The sequence below is a fragment of the Pelodiscus sinensis genome, chromosome 1 (genome assembly GCF_052426305.1).
Source record: "Pelodiscus sinensis isolate ZL-2025 chromosome 1, ASM5242630v1, whole genome shotgun sequence".
NCBI classification, from domain to species: Eukaryota; Metazoa; Chordata; order Testudines; family Trionychidae; genus Pelodiscus; species Pelodiscus sinensis.
The window spans coordinates 58673581-58691334 of NC_143052.1; the positions used below are offsets into that span (position 1 = coordinate 58673581).

The 17754-nt window shown below is 43.0% G+C and overlaps 1 protein-coding gene across 6 annotated transcripts in view; it reads right to left on the reverse strand.

Annotated features, from left to right (window-relative positions):
• Positions 1-17754, reverse strand: part of RPAP3 (RNA polymerase II associated protein 3) — a 66270-nt gene that overhangs the window by 19134 nt on the left and 29382 nt on the right. For all 6 annotated transcript variants that reach the window (XR_016349994.1, XM_089779550.1, XM_089779551.1 and 3 more), the window contains 6 exons: positions 16754-16881; positions 15584-15705; positions 12939-13009; positions 12697-12813; positions 3077-3288; positions 640-838 (listed from right to left, as the gene is read on the reverse strand). Coding sequence is in view for 5 of the 6 variants with exons in the window: in XM_089779550.1 (XP_089635676.1) it covers positions 640-838; positions 3077-3288; positions 12697-12813; positions 12939-13009; positions 15584-15705; positions 16754-16881 (849 nt within the window). In the remaining variant the exon portion in view is untranslated. The remainder of the gene's footprint in view (positions 1-639; positions 839-3076; positions 3289-12696; positions 12814-12938; positions 13010-15583; positions 15706-16753; positions 16882-17754) is intronic.

Consider the following 17754-nt stretch of genomic DNA (forward strand, 5'->3'; position numbering starts at 1 on the left):
TTTACAAGATGCATATGATTGTTTAAAAAAATGTAAATTAACAAAGGATAAACAAACATTCCTTCAAAAAATTAATTCAAAGCAGTTCAAAACACTTTAAAGAATACTGGTATTCGTTAATGCTATAATTCCAATCCAGCAAACACACACGTGAGCAATTCAAGTTCAATGTGGATACCAAGATGCAAGTTTACATAATTTGGAAGGGATTAAAAAAAATAAAAAATTAGGGCACTATTTATAGACTTATGTTTTAAAATTTGAAATAAAACAAACTTAAGCACAGAATGAAAATTATTTTCATGTGGAGTCAAGGCTATTTGGTATCATGATAAGGATATTAACACCTAAGAATTGTTAAATCATTTAGGCTACGTCTAGACTGCAAGCCTCTTTCGAAAAAGAGCGTCTAGACTGCAAGCAGTACTTTTGAAAAAGCAAGCCGCTTTTTCGAAAGAAATCACCCAGGCAGTCTGGATGCTCTCTTTCTAAAAAGCCCTGTTTGCATTCAAGAATGCCTTTTTTCGAAAAACCCTTGAGTCTGGACACAGCCTTAGATGCTAATTTCTCAATCTACTAATATAAAAAGAGACTATTTCTTTAAGCATAGTAGCAGTCATATACTATTATTTCTCTTACCTTTAGGTACATGTACATCTTATCTGGGCAGCCTTTCAATTTTCTGAAATCAGATTCAAGCTGGAATGAATTTGCAGGGATTGCAGGGACATCAGATGTAGACACGGGAAGTGATATTTTATTTTCTTTGTCTAGATGATTTTTCAGACTGGAGAACTGAGGTGTAGCTGATGACATATCTTTCATATTGGTAGGAACTCTAAAATATTTAAATATACATTTTAAATTAAAAATTCAGGCCATTTCATAAATGAGTCTTAGTTGGAGCTATTGAGTACCACACCTCTTTTGCAAACCTAAGCCTTAACAAATGTCCTCACTTTCAAGGTTTTGGTAATATTTTCTATAAAAAACAATTATTTTTTCCAGATTAAAATATTCCTAAATTTTGAAATAAAAGCAAACAAACATACTTAATGGAATTAATTAAATGTTTGTTAAAGTATAATTTTCACTTGTCCACTTAAATGATTTTCTAGTCCTGAAAAAGTATATGCTACATATTTACTTTATTTCCAGAAGTAACCCTGTTTTAGTGTACAAAGCTTCTACATTCAATATATATCAGCATTACAGAAATTTTCCCCTCACAGCTGCAAGAATACAAAAATAAGTTTTCTTTGCAATTTCATAATGCAAAACAATAAGCATGTCAAAAGTGAAAACATTTTCAACACTGATTACAGTGCAGCCATTTGTTCTCCTATAATTTATTTGTCTTTTCTATCAGTATATTTTTAGCAGTTAGAACGTGGCTGTAAAAATGTACTTTTGCCCTAAATACTACCAAATAAATCCATTCAACTGTTCAGGGGAGAAAAAGAGATATACACTTGAGTTTTATAGTCAGTAAAAGCACGTTAAAAGAGGCAAGGAATACCATATTAAAGTTCTCTGACCGTTCAAAGAGCCTGGGAAATACTCTTCAAACCAGCCAACCAAGGATTCTTAAAACCTGGGTGTAGGGCACTATCTTTACTGGTTCTGTGTCACCCCGTCCAGCCCATACCCAGGGATGATTTAGGAGTCATTCAAGGGATGATTCCACTACAGAACGAAAATGACCCTGTCACAAGCTGGCTGGTCTTTTAAGGAGAGAGTCAGTATCAGCCTAGTCCAAGACAGGTCAATTACCTTCTCCTTCCAGCTGATCCTTATCTGCTAGGGTATGTTTACACTTGTACCCTAGTTCAAACTAGGGATGCAAATGGAGGTGACCGAAATTGTTAATGAAGTGGGGATTTAAATATCCCGCGCTTCATTAGCATAATCTCGCCAGCACGTTACTCCGCTCAACAGCTGTTCTGAAAGTGAAAGTGCGCACTGGGACGTGTTAGGGGTTTGGTTCGAACTAACACATCACGGTGCGCACTTTCACTTTCGGAACAGCTGTTGAGTAGAGTAATGTGCTGGCGAGATCATGCTAATGAAGCGCGGGATATTTAAATCCCCGCTGCATTAGCAATTTTGGTCACCTACATTTGCATCCCTAATTCGAACTTGGGCGCAAATATAGACGTACCCCTAGAGAGCTGGGAAGAAGTTATGGGAAGACCTCAAAGGGTTGCAAGACTTTGATTGGGGGAGGCAGGCTGATCTTCTAGTAGGTTCTTGAGAAACGTAGCTCCCCGTCAGACAAACTTGTGTACTGAGGGTTTCAGGAAGGAGACTGGCTCCTATGACTGACCCTGGAAGCAGGGAGGCTCCCATGTGGAAAATGCCTAGAGAGTCAGTGCTCTGTGGAGAGTGGGAAACACCTGAGAGCTTAGGCCAAGAAGAATGGAGAATTTTTTTTTTTATGGTTCACTTGGGATTATTGTTTAAATTCATCACCAGTAGCTCGCCACGGGGGCTGATGGAAACCACCTGGGAGAAAGCTAAGGCATGGTAAATAGTGGTGGGCCAGAAAGGCATGCTGCTGCCACAGGCTCCTTGGGAGCTCTTATCAGTCAACAGTACTTGGAGCAGACATGAGACTACTGGTTACCTACACAACTGGAGAAGAGGTAATAAAATAGCTTTAATATCATCTTTATTGCCTCCCCAAATCTCCTCCATGTGCAGAATTAGAATGTTGCCCTAAAATTCCCAACTGAAGTAACTGACGTAAGATATAATGCACAGGAAATGAAGCATTAGTATAGATGAAAATTACACAACTTACCTCAGTTATTTGGAATACCTGAGCAAAACAATCTAACAACTTGTCCGCTGTATCTAAAAGACTGTTTTTGTTTCAAAATTATCACACACAAATGCATAAACATATTCCTAAATAAATCCTTCAAAACAAGGTGCATACAGCTACAAGATGACAAACAATATAGTAGTTACATTTAAGCAAGGTTTTTTGGTGCAACATTCAAAGCAATTAATACATACCCAGCTATGTTTGCTTATCAAATTCGAGAACACCAGAAGACTTTACTATACTCACTGGCAGGCTGGTCTATCACTGATTTCTTCTATTTTCAATTGTTTTGCTTTTGGAGTATCAGATGAGGTTAAGAGGTCATTTTGACTTTGATTCTTTGTTGTTTCGATGTTTGTAGAATTAATCCAATTATTGGCTAGAGTACTAGGGTTAGGCAAATCAATATTCTGCATCTCATCACCAACTTCTTCAATGAATATTCTTCTCAAAGGTTTCTTAATAGAACAAATATCTCAGGTTAGTGAGATACTCTATTCTTTGTAGAAATTACAAATAAAAGACTATTGTTCACAATGGAGCTAGAACCTCAGAGCCACCACATTAGAGTGTGCTGGTGTCCAGAACAGACACCTTACAATAAAAATATACAGTGTGTTTATATAGTTATAACAGGCTTTCAAAACTCATCATAAAATTAAAAATATTCCTTCTTATTTGGCCTTCTTTTCCCTGCTACCACTTTACTTTATTTCTCTGTATCATGGGGGATCCTCACTTCAAAGTCATTCCATTTCTGTATTGTTTTCCCAGATAACTGGAAAAAAACCCATACTTCTTTTGGGATCCTTTAACCTTCCAATTTAGGATCTATCATATGTGATCAGTTCATTAGCCAATCAAATTTTATATCACGACTTCAAAAAGCAAGATGCAGCAGTGAGGTTCAAATAACTTTATTTTGCATGGATAACTATAAATGAGTCTGTGGTCACAAAATATAAAAGCCAGTCATACACTTTGAATAAATTATGTCCTGAGGCAGTAAGTTCCATAGCTTACCTACACATTGTTATGGAATAATTCATTCTATGTGTTTCAGTTACGTTAATAATTATTTTGATCCCTGCTTGATCTCCAATAACTACATACCCCATATTGTAGGCCCTCCATAAGACTTCAGGGTCTTTTATAAAAAAGTCACCCAAATGAAGGGTAAATTCCATCCACTGAATGTAATCTTTTGGGAATAGAGTGTGTTGTGCATATTTACAAGGTTACATTCAATTATTAGTAATGTGACTGAAGTTCAACTAGCCAGTTAATTCATTCAAGGGATGCACACTGTGGGAGGCAGTGGAGGAAGGTAAAGGGGGGCAGATTGCTCCTCGGAGCTGGCAGACATGGAGAGCAGCTTAAAAGCTGTCTTCCCACTCCTATTGGTGCCCGCCTCCTTGTCCCTTGCTGCCTCTAATAACAAGGCGGGGGTGCGTGTAGTTGGTAAAATTAACTGATAAGCCCAACTGATAAGACCAGACTTATGATTTCATCATGTAGTCAACTACACATCGACATCCCTACTTTCCAGCGCTCAGCTCTGGTTCAGCACCCACCTCAGATTAGAACACTGTGAGTTGCTCTAATAACTATGTCAGCAACCAACAATCTCCAAAGAACAGTCTTCCATCTTGGGATAGCCAGAGAGCAGTCCATTATGGACACAACCCATCCTGACCCATATCAAGAGAGGTGTAAGGTCTCCACTGGGGAGATCAGGTGATTTCTGTTCTCTTTGCTCCTTTTTCAGTGCTCTTACAGATAGAATAAGACAATAAATGTGTGTGTAACATTAATGGTACCACGAAGGACAAATTAATTTATACAGTAAACTTCTGATAATCTGGCACCTTTAGGACCCAGGGGGTGCCGGATTATCAGATTTGCCGGACTATCGTAAGGGGGGCTATGAGAGGTCTTGGGTGGGGGGGAGGGGGAAAATGAATCAGGATGCCTAGGGCAGAGCAGCTGGGGGGCTGACTGGTTGGTCCCACAGCGCCGAGGAGCGGCGCTACTGGACCAACCCGGCAGCACCCCAGCTGCTCTACCCCAGGTGTCCCCAAATCAGCCGCTGCTTAAACTGATCAACGGCTGACTCCAGGAAGCCCGAGGCAGAGCAGCTCTGCCTCGGGCTTCCTGGAGTCAGCCTCTGATCAGTTTCAGCAGCGGCTGAATCGGGGACAGCTGGGGTGCCTGCCGGGTTAGTCCCGCAGCAGCCCGGAGGGGCAGCGCTACAGGACCAACCCGGCAGCGACCCAGCTGCTCTGCCCCGGCTTTCCCGATTCAGCCGCTGTTCAGTTTTAGCAGCGGCTGAATCAGAGAAGCTGAGGGCAGAGCAGATCCAATGGTCCGGCTGCCCGGAGCACTTCCGGGTTCCTGATCATCAGGAGTGCCGGACCATCAGATGCCGGACCATCAGAGTTTTACTGTATTTAGTATTTCTAGTTAGTGCCGCTTTAAAGATGAAAATTAGCAGGTCAATAAATGCTACAGCTGATATGCCAAGGGTAATTTAAGATTAGGAATGTTAACAAATATTTCTCTTTCTAAACGTGTAACGGCTGAAAAAAATTTCAGCCGTTACACATTTACACATGATGGGGGCACACTGCTCCTGGGAGCCAGTATGTGGTTTGAAATCCGCCGTACTGCTTCCTCTCTATCCAAGGCAGCAGTACCGGGAGGAGCGTGAGGCGAGGGGAGGGAGGGGGGAAAAGAGTGACTCTGAAGGAGCCGGTACTCGTGGTGAGCTGCCTTTTAAGCTTGTTCCCTCCCCTCCCCCCAGCACCGGCTGTGGGAGGCAGTGGGGGGAGAAGAGGGCCCCACAGGAGGCCGAAAGGGAGGTGCAGAGGGTATGAAGCCATTAGGATTAACCGATGAGCTCAGGCTTATTGGTTAATCGTGTAGATGTCTACATGCTAACATCCCTATTTAAAGCTATGGAAGATATCGTTTATTACATCTGTATTAATACAATATTATAATTGTATGTAAATAATTCAATACTTTCTTTTTAAATTTCAAGAAGAGGACATTATTTTCTAACTTTAGTCTGTTAATCATTTTAATTTATATTACAATTAATGGAGTCAAGAAACAGAACTGTTTGGTAGTAAGTTTTTAAATTAAGAAAAATTTTAAACTTTAGTATGCTTTGCACTGTACAAAATACAGCAAATGCTACTATCTCTGTCGCAGGGAATTTCTCTCATACATTTAGAAAGCAGAAAATAATTAAAATGTCTGAATAGTGTAAGTCTAATGGACACAAATCTTTATCTGCAAACCACATTTATCGTCTTAATATATGTTTTTAAAGGTCTCTCTAAACTCAAGTGATCGAAATGTAGTTGTGTTAGTCTGGTGTAGCTGAAACAAGATACAGGACTATGTAGCACTTTAAAGACTAACAAGATGGTTTATTAGATGATGAGCTTTCGTGGGCCAGACCCACTTCCTCAGATCAAATAGTGGACTATTTTCTTCCACAATTTGATCTGAGGAAGTGGGTCTGGCCCACGAAAGCTCATCATCTAATAAACCATCTTGTTAGTCTTTAAAGTGCTACATAGTCTCTAAACTCAGGAATTATTACACCAGAAAGGGAAGTTACTCACCTTGTGTAGTAACGATTGTTCTTCGAGATGTGTCCCTATGGGTGCTCCACTCTACGTGTCGGGCTCGTCCTGGCTCCGCTGATCGGAGGCTTTTCGTAGCTGTAGTCAGCTGGACCGCGCATGCGCAGTAGCCGCCGCGTGCCGTTCACCCGTTTCTCCTGTCGTGCGGTCCGGCCCCTCCGTCAGTTCCTCTCACCATCCAGAATCAATAACTAGACAGGAAGTAGGGACTGACCCAAAGTAGGGAGGAGGGCGGGACGTGGAGCACCCACGGGGACACATCTCGAAGAACGATCGTTACTACACAAGGTGAGTAATTTCCCTTTCTTCTTAGGGTAGTCCCCGTGGGTGCTCCACTCTAGGTGACTACAAAGCAATAGTCAAGATGCGCACCGGGTCAATGATTCTGTGCAGAGGCTAGAACCGCAGACGCTACTGCCGTGTCTGAGACCTAGCGCCGCACTATAGCGTAATGATGCACAAAAGAAGTGCTAGAGAACCAGATGGCTGCCCAGCAAATGTTGCTAAGGGGGATGCCTTGGGCAAAAGCGGTGGAGGTGGCAACCGCTCTAGTGGAATGAGCAATAGGCTGAGAAGCGAGTGGCTTTCCTTTGAGTGAATGACATGTCGTGATGCAAGTAGTGATAAGTCTAGCTATACGTTGACTCGAAGAGGGTTGCCTTTGGAACATTGTGCTAGTGACACGAGCAGCCTGTCCGCACGTATCCATGACTGGGGTCTCTATGTAAAAGGAGAGAACTCGTCGCATGTCGAGCATGTGTAACAAGGTCTCTGAGGGAGAAGCGTGCGGCTTAGGATAAAAGGAGGTTAAAACTATAGACTCATTGATATGAAAAGACGTATTAACTTTGGGGATAAACACCACATGTAGGCGCAATGTCACTGTGTCCTTTGAAAAAGATGTATAGGGAGGACTTGCCCTTAACGCCCCCAGCTCGCTGACTCTGCGTGCCGAGGTAATCGCTAATAGGAATACGACTTTCATTGTTAACATTTGCAGCGATGTAGATGCCAAGGGCTCAAAAGGAGGGCAAACGATTGTGCGCAGGACCAAATCCAGGCTCCAGACTGGTGGAGGTGGTCTGTGAGGTAGGTGCATGTTCGCCAATCCCTTCAAAAATCTTTTCGTGGTTTGATGGGGAAAAAAAAAAGGAACCTTGCACTGGTTGATGGAAAGCACTGATAGTTGCTAAGTGAACTTTCAGGGTTGACATGGAGAGGCCAGAATCGTGAAGCTGGAGGACATAATCCAGGACCTGACGCAAAGGAGAGACAAGGGGTTGCACGTTTTGAGTTCGACACCGTTGAGCAAACCTGTGCCACTTCGCCAGGTAAGTTTTTCGAGTCGAAGATTTCCTGATGCTCATCAAAATTGTCTTGACTCATTGTGAACAAAGGTGCTCGTCATCTTTGAGCCAGTTATCAGCCATGCTGTGAAGTGGAGTGAATCGAGTCTGGGATGCCGAGCCCCTTCCTCCTGTGATAACGGATCTGGGTGAAGAGGGAGTGTTCATGGTGGGTATATTGACATCCTGTGCAAGAGTGGGTATCACGGCTGTCTCGGCCATGCCAGGGCTATCAGGATGACTGTCGCCTCCTCGAACGTTATTTTCTCGAGTCCTTGCAACTAGGACTGTGGGGGAAATGCATAAAGAAGTGATCTGTGCCAAGTGGTCAGAAGGGCGTCGCCCAGAGAACCCCTTCCCATTCCCGCTCTGGAATAGAACTGGGGACACTTGGCATTGTGTGTTGTGGCAAAGAGGTCTATCGTTGGCGTACCCCTCCTGCGAAAGATGTAATGTAGCACGCCTGATCTCATCTCCCACTCGTGAGCCGCAGGGAATTGTCTGCTCAACGAATCTGCAACGACAGTGCTGATGCCAGGTAAGTAAGACGCTGTGATGATTACGTCGTTCGTTATGCACCAATTCCAGAACCACACTGCTTCGGCGCAGAGGGAGTGGGATCTGGCGCCTCCCTGTCTGTTCACATAGTACATTGCCGCCACGTTGTCTGTGACTGTGGTGTGCTGAATGCGTGGGAAAAAATGCTTGCATGCCAGAAAAATGGCACATAACTCCAAGAGATTGATGTGATAAGTCTTCTCTGTGGAGGACCACCTGCCCTGAATGCGGTCGTTGTCCATATGTGCACCCCAGCCTATAAGCGAGGCATCTGTTATAAGCGCAGAGGACTGAGGACGATGGAATGGAACTCCCGAAAGGAGGTTTCCTGTATGCTTCCAGCAACGCAGGGAATTGTGGACATGTGGCCGCACAGTGACCGTCTTGTGAATGCTGTGTTTTTGCAGTATGTATACTCTTGCTAACCAGTGTTGAAGATCCCTGAAGTGAAGTCCGGCATGAGGGAAAACAAAGGTGGTAGATGCCATGTGGCCCAGAAGACGAAGGCAGGTATGGACGGATACAGTCGGAGCGGTGTCGAGGACCTTCACTAGTTCTTGTATCGAGTGAAACCTGTCTAGAGGTAAGTATGCCCTTGCCGTGATAGAATCTAGAACTGCCCCTATGAACTTTATATTTTGTGTGGGGACAATGGTCGACTTCTGTTTGTTTATTATTAGGCCCAGAGAATCGAACATGTTTCTGATCAACGAGATCATTCGCATGGTCTCCTGATGCATTGTCGCCTTTATGAGACAATCATCCAAATAAGGGAATATGAGAAAGTGCTGACGGAGATATGCAGCGACGACAGCTAGAGTATTTGAGAAAACTCTGGGAGCTGACGCCAGGCCAAAGGGGAGGACCCTGTACTGGAAATGGTCATTGTTTATCATGAAGCGCAAGAAGCATCTGTGTGCCGGATGAATCGTAATGTGAAAATATGCGTCCTACAAGTAGAGGGCCGCAAACCAGTCATTGTGATTCAGAGATGGGATTATTGTGGCCAGAGTCACCATCTTGAAACGTCTTTTCTTCAGATAACGGTAGAGCCAAGGCAGATCGAGAATCGGTCTCCATCCTCCTGTCTTCTTTTGCATCAGGAAGTAGCGTGAATAAAAACCTTTCCCTTTAAACTCTTTTGGGACCCTCTCTATGGCTCTGATGGCAAGTAGGCGTAGAGCCTCCTGTCGCAAAAGAGTGTCGTGAGAGGGGTCCCTGAAAAGAGACGGGGTTGGGGGATGGATAGGGGGTATAGACCCAAAGGGGATGGTGAAGCCTGATCTTATTTCCAATACCCATTTGTCGGTGGATACTTCAGCCCAACGATTGTAATAAGGCCGAAGGCGATGATGAAAGATGGGTATGGTATCGGCAGTGATGGCAACGACAACAGGTGAGGTTGCACCCTCGACAAGCGAGTCAAACCTGCTGTTTTGTGTACAGTACGTAGGTTGCCCTAGACAGTTGTGGACGTCTACACTGCGGTCTTTGTTTAGATCAAGTCTGATCAAAAGGACAAGGTTGTCATCTTTGGAATTGAAGTCATATCGCCTCTGATACGGAAGTACCTTTGACGACGGAACGGTGGTACGTACATGCCAAGGGTACGTAGGGTCGTACGTGAGTCCTTTCCAGTGTGTAACACCTCATCAGTTTTGTCCGCGAATAGCTTCAATTTGTCGAAAGGAAGGTCTTTGACTTTTGCCTGCAAATCCTTAGGGGAGCCCGCAGCAGCCAACAATGATGCTCTATGCATGGATACTGTGGTAGTTATTGATCTTGTGGCAGTATCCACAATATCCATGGCTATCTGTAGACTAGCTCTAGAGCAAGCGTACCCCTCCTGTACTATGGCGCGGAATATGGCCTTGTCTGCTTCGGAAGCGTTCTAGGCAAGCCCTGCCAACTTGGTGATGTTATCGAACCCATGGTTGGACAGAAGTGCCGCGTAATTTGCAATGCGAAGAAGGAGGGTGGATGAAGAATAAACTTTTCGACCGAAGATGTCTAGTTTTTTGGCCTCTTTCTCCACTGCTGCATTTTTCACCTGTGGATTCTTGGCACGGTTAAGGGCTGCATCCACTACAAGAGAGTTTGGCTCGGGGTGGGTAAAGAGAAACTCCAAACCCTTGGAAGGTACAAAATCTCTTTTCCGCCCGCTTTGATGTAGGTGGGGCAGAAGTCAGGTGTGCCAGATTTCCGAGGCTGGTTCGAGAATGGCCTCATCACTCGGAAGTGCTGCTCTCGACTGTTGTCTCAGGTGTAAATTTTTCAGCAGCCTATATTGCTTGATCTGCATGTCTGCCAGCTGGACATTCTGTGTCTGCGCTACCCGTTTAAAGAGATCCTGGAACTCTTGACCGTCATCTGGGGGTGAAGTGTCCCCTTGAAAGAAGGCCTCCTCCGGGGAATATGACGAAATGTCAGCTGGAGACACTGTGTGTGGAGGGGCATCATCGTCCGAAATCTGACCCTCCTCTGGTTTGGACATCTGAAGAGCAGGAGGAGGAGGAGGAGGAGGAGGAGGAGCAGCCACCGGAACCTTGGGCGATGGGGCTGTCTGTTGGAGTGAGCCCACCGGGGACTGGTGTCTAGCCAGAGACGCACAGCAACAACAAGAATGGGAAGGAGAACGAGATCTTGTACAGTCATGAGAAAAATAATCTCTCCCTCATGGCAATAGGAGTAGTCAGGAGACGGCCTCCTGGATGAATGGGCACTGCTATATCTACTGCGATAAGACCTTGAAGGCAAACGAGTCGGTGAACGAGATCTGCTAGTAGGCATCCCATAATGCAGCAGGGGGTGCCTGTACACATAAGTATAGTGAGGCCTCGAATGCCAGTGCAGAGAATGTGGGCTGCGCTGATAACGAGGCTCTCGCGGAGAGTGGTACCATGGAGGGGATGGAGACGGTGCCGGGGAAAACATCGGTGAGGGAGACAGGGACACCCTTCTCGGAACCGATTTCCTTTGAGCTTTTGTAGGAACGGCTGAAGGCATGGTGAGGGTCTCATCAATAGAGGAATGTTTTGAGGCTTGATCCTCATTGTCCAAAACCAGTATTGGGGAGTGCCATACTGATGAAGCTGGGGAGACTAACTCTCCTGCCGGTGTCTTATGCGGAACCGAACTGCGGTGGTCCGTTGGTGCCGTACTTGGTTTCTGTCACTCGGCACCGTATCTGATGCCGTGGGCGTTTGGTGCCCCGGTGCCGACTGGGCTGTCGGTGCCGTCGATTGAAGTGGTACCGGCCTCGGTGCCGTATCATGCCTCCCGTGCTGTTGCACCATCGGTGCCGCCTGCGTAGGCGGCCGCCTGTGAGTCAGAGGAGCCAGCTTCTTCCCCGCAGCCTTAATAGTGCTCAAAGGCGCACTAAAGAGGAGCGCACTAAAGGCTTATGCCTCTCCGATTTTTCTTTCGTGGGCTGACGGCCTGTTCCAGAGGTGCTTGGTTGGTCACCCTCACTGATTTTAGACAGAGGGGCCGCGGCCAGGGATCGCGCCGGGGAGGCTTTCTTCGCGGTCGACTCCCTCGGCAGTGACAACCTTCGCTTGCGCTCCATAGAGTCGTCCCCTTGAGCCACTTCAGAAGGCTGCAGAGCCTTATCAAAGAAGATGAGCTTGAGACTCATGTCTCTGTCCCTACGTGCTATCGCCGTTAATAGTGGGCACACTTGCTCGGTATATGGGACTCCCCCAAACAGTGTATACATGTGTCATGGCCATCAGACGCTGGCATGGGGTCCTTACACTGGGAACATTTCTTAAACCCTGGTGAACCAGGCACTGGGATTCAACCGGGTTAAATAGTAATAATAAACTAGAACTTAGCAACAATAACAGTAACCTGACTAAGTTTAACTTTAACTTTTTTTTTTAAACTAACGAATAACTAACTAACAATAACCTGAAGAAAAACTAATGAAAATTTGAACTCTGAAAGGAGCTGCCTCTGAGGAGAGACAACGGAGCTCCGTCAGCAACCTAGGACGGTTGAGAGGAACTGGCAGAGGGGCCGGACCGCATGACGGGAGAAACGGCGTGCAGCGGCTGCTGCGCATGCGTGGTCCGGCCGACTACAGCTACGAAAAGCCTCCGATCAGCGGCGCTGGAAAGAGCCTGACACTTAGAGTGGAGCACCCACGAGGGCCACTCTAAAAAGAAATGTGCCTGACAAATATAGGTTTACATTTGCAATACAACAAGTAAGAAAGGGGTTAACTGTTGAACGCCACCATTTCTTCATGCCCTACTTAATTTTCAAAATATCGCACTTTCCCCTGCTGCCCCAACACACTTACAGTTGACCTAAGATGCAAGGGTTTATCAATGGGTAGCACTAGGTTTCTTATTTCTGCTTCTTCTGCTGATCGTTCAGGACATTCCTGGTAAATCCACAGACCTTTCTCAGCTAATTCCTTAAAGAAAATTGTTCAGATAATTAAAATTAAGGTTGTTTATAAAACTCATTCAATGTATACATATAATTTAAGCACAGAAATATTATATAAACAAACTGCAACACAGTCAAAAACATACATACGTTCTGTATTTTGGTTAGTTCATTCGTTGCTTGTTTGTTGCCAGGTTCCAGCTTCAAAACTGTTTCAAAATCTAAATGAATAAAAAAAAAATACGTACGAAGTTGAAGTATTTGTTTTTATTAAAAGTATCTGTTTTCCCTCAAAAGGTAACTCCAAATTAAAAATACAAAAACTCACTCAACATAAATTGGAAAAATAGAAATCTCGATTATTTCCTAGTAACTAGTAATATGTAATATAAAGATGTATTTAACACTAAGTGGGAAAATACATTTTATGTTAAAATAATCTCTCTTATGAAAGCACCAGTCATAGATCCATATTTAAGACTGATTAGCATGTTGTACTTAAGCATAATTAAGGCACCCAAGCAGCCATAACTCTGGCCTGAAGGGATACCACAAGGTGGCAGAGCTAAGAAAAAATAACAAGTGAGCCTTCAAAACAATTTTTACCTAACCTGGAACAGTAAAATGCTTTAATTATGTGATTACTGTCTGGCATTAGGCAGTTAAGATTGTTTAGATGCCTTAACTGTACTTTTTCAGAACAAGTTAAAGGCCTGTTTCCTTTTAAATATAACCTTAAATCTGAGTTTCCTAGTTTCATCATGTTTGTTTCTGGAACAGGTACACTATTCCTGTGATGCATTTTCCCCTAAATTACTATTTTCAAACTAGACTCCATTTTAATGAAGTTTTTGAAGCAGGATAATATTGAAAACACATGCTCAAGCTTGTAAATTCAATTGGTTTACTATATCACTGTGGTATCAGTCCTTAACTCCCCCGTTGTCCCAATATTTATGTCCCATGTTATTGAAACTTAATTCTTTGCAGGAATCCAAACCTGGAACCCGACTACAACACTCTTTTTTACATTCTACTGCAATCTTTAGAGAGATAAAATTATCCATTCAAATAAGAGGTGGATGGGGGGGGGCCAAGTAAAATAAATCTTCAATTTGTCCTATCAAGACAAATAATTAAAGACTTGACATTTATGGAGTAATAGGAGGGCCTGAAACATAAGCTCATGTATTACAGGCCTGAAATGAGGTGGCCTAGGCCACAATGATCAAGACTGTGCTAATATAAAGCAAAGTTAAAACTGTGAGCACGAGGCAGGCCCAGCTAACAGAAATGGACACACACAGGGTTCATAATTTAAAATACTAAATAATACAAGGCACAAGCTGGAAGTACATTCCAGAGAGGTCATAACAGAATACCTCGTGAAGAACAAACTCCCCACAAACAACAGACATACTGATCCAGGATCAGGACAGGGTCTAAAACTAACAGCATTATAGTAACTGAACCCCCATGTAAAAGGTAATGGGTGTTATCTATGTATCGTCAGACGGTAGCAACCTAATACGGCAGAAGTGATATGTAGCAAGTGTGTACCTATGTTTAAAAATGTACCCCTGGGGTGCATGTTAAATCCCATGTTACTTACTGACTGAGTCAAGTCCACTGTCATGGGCTCACATTCTTAAGCATATCTGTAGGCCTGGGATCCAAGGAAGCTATTACTATGCTTCGTTTACAATAAATCTGGCTGGGTGTCTTCAATCATCATCTGATTTTGTGATCTTTGGGGGCTCTCTTGGAGTATCAGTTGTATCAGCAATTTACATAGAGCTAATAATATACAGAGGGAGCACAAAAAGTATTCAAATGGACAAAGCACAGGGCCTTTCAGGACACCACACTGGTGACTTGACAATCTCATTGGTGACCCTAACTGCTGATCTGTTAAGCAAGTGAGCTGTACCTCTGTTGGAATTGTGATCTAAGATGACAGAAAGCCATGAGTGAGGGAATGTCTTTAATCCCTCCCTAAAAATCCTCACAGAGGGTGTGTCTAAACGACATCCCTCTGCCGAAAGAGGGATGTAGATTAGGCACATCACTATTGCAAATGAAGTGGGGATTTAAATATCTTGCGCTTCATTTGAATAGAAATGGCCACCGCCTCCTGCCAATGCGGTACTTTGCCGGCAAAAAGCAGCGGACTAGACGGGGATTGGTCGATAAGGAAAGCCTTTTCCGACCAATCCTGTAAAACTTGTTGCACGAAGCATAAGGGATCGGTCGGAAAAGTCTTTCCCTGTCGACTGATCCCCATCTAGACTGCCGCTTTTTGCCGGCAAAGTGCTGCGTTGGCAAAAAGCGGTGGCCATTTCTATTCAAATGAAGCACGGGATATTTAAATCCCCACTTCATTTGCAATAGTGAGGTGCCTAATCTATATCCCTCTGTTGGCAAAGGGGTGTAGTTTAGACACACCCAGAGTATTAAAAAAAAAAAAAACAAAGAAAAACAACAAAGAGTTTTGCCCCAATAAAGGCAATGCCAATACAGTGGTTTCTCTCTACATATATAAAAAAGTTTTTCCTGACGGATGACAGAATATTCCCACCAGACAACAGAATGACATCACCACATCAGCAGGCTCTTTCGGCAAAGCAAAAGCAGCCACAGAGGGTTGGGGGGGGGATGAAGAGAGAGAGAGAGAGAGAGAGGGGAGGCAAGCAAAGCAAGCATAGGCCACAGTCACCTAGTAATTGTTTAGGAGTTTTTAAAAAAATCAGGACAAAACAAATTATCACAAACATTGAATGCATTCAAAGTCTCACCTTGCATAGCTTCTTTTAGTTTTCCTAATGCTGCTCTGGCAGTACCTCTTCTGGCAAAAGCTTTAGAATAGGAAACATCTAGTAGCACAGCTTGTGTGCAGTCTGCTTCTGCCTCTTCATATCTCAATAGAAAAGAAGTTTTAAAAGATTACTATGCTAATCATGTAATGAAAACAGTATTAAATAAAATAGTTCTTCAAATATGTAAACATTTGAAATAACTGGATGCCTAAAATTAAGTCCTTGATTCTATAAACACAAACGATCTAACTTTCAGAAGTGCTGAGCATCAAGTATTAGTTTATTTCTAGACTCTTCTCTGCTCCCCCCCCCCCCCCATAACTATGGCATTTTTAGAAAGCAATACTTTTCCAAATAAGCATAATCTAACAGACCTAAAGTTTTCTACATTATTGGTTCTGTACCAGAACTTTGTGACAACCACACAGAAGAACACATACTATATAGAAAGAGCCTTTACAAATAGTTAAAAATCCCCACCACCACCAGTCGTCTCATTTGATTGTAAAGTTCAGAGACAAATGTATGTGTGTATTATTACTGAGACTTTTTGGATTTATTTAAACAACCACCATCCAACTACCTTTCTACACACAATTGAAAACAGCTTTTGACATTACGATGTATGTGTTTTTATAGACTACTTATAACTATCCCCTCAGAAGTTTGAATTTGAATCCATGTCTAACAAAGTTATACAGAATTATTCCTATAGCCGACTGCTATGAGACAGCTATCTCCTATATGAGCTACCAAATTTCTATCTTTTTGCTGTATGTAAACAGTATTGATCCAGAAGATGCCAGAATAGCTGTGCAAAGCTTTAAAGAAAGAAAGCTAGGAATAGTCAAATTGAGTGAAACTTGAACCATTTTCCCTATGATTTCTACCTATCCCTATTTTTCTCTTTCAAAATGTTTTCATTAAAAAAAAATCATAAAGATAACAATTTGCACATAAAGATAACAATTTATTAGAGGAGATATAAAAAAACATGATAATTTGTTTGAATATATTTTATATTGAATTCTAAGAACAGTGTAGAATGAATGGCCGTAACCATTTGAATTTATATGAAACTGATGTGATGTATCACTTTTTTATTCCAATTTAAAAAGACTAGAGAAGCATACACTCAATGCCACTTACTTCTGAATCTTGAGATAGGCCATAGCTCTGTTAGCTGGCAGAAGTGCATTGGTGCCATCTGCTGCTATGCCACGTGTATAACATTCTATTGCTGCTTCATATTTTCCTTCTTTGAAATATCCATTTCCCTGATAAATTTGGATGAAAAAAATATAGTTGACAAGCTTCAGGGGGTAGCCAAGTTAGTCTGTACAGGAGAAACTTAAAAAAAAAAAACAACAAATGGTCTGGTAGCACTTTATAGACTAACACAACATGTAGATGATATCATGAGCCTTTGTGGGCACAGCCTTCAGATAATGGCTCTATAAAGTGTTACCAGACCATATGTTGTTTAAGTTTATTAGATATATTGGCAAGCATTTAAAATACTATTAAGAATTAGAAGTATTCTACTACTGTAAATTGTAAACATTTCAAGAGCCAGATGTGGCTACTTAGTTTTCATATTTAGAAAAATCACACTGGAAAAACTGTTAGACATGGATTCACTTTTTAATCTTACCACTATTCAAATAATATTATCACAGAGCCAAAGAAGATTAGAGTTAGAAGAGACTTCAGGAGGACATCTAGTCCAACCTCCTGCTCAAAGCAGGATCAACTCCAAACACATCATTCCAGTCATGGCTTTGTCAAGCCTGGCCTTCAAAATCTCTAAGGATGGAGATTCCACCACCTCTCTAGGGAACCCATTGCACCACCCTCTTCGTTTTTTCCTAAGAACTAATCTAGACCTCCCACACTACAACTTGAGGCCATTGTTTCTTGTTCTGTTATCTGCCACCAATGAGAATAGCCTGGTACCATACTCTTTGGAACTTGCATCAGGTAATTGAAGGCTATCAAATCCTGCCCTCATTCTTCTCCTTTAAAGACTAAATAAGGTCAGTCCCCTCAGCCTCTCCATAAGTCATGTGCCTCAGCCCCCTAATCATTTCCATTGCCCTCCCCTGGACTCTCGCCAATTTTTTTAAACATCTTTTCTGTAGTGGGCCCCC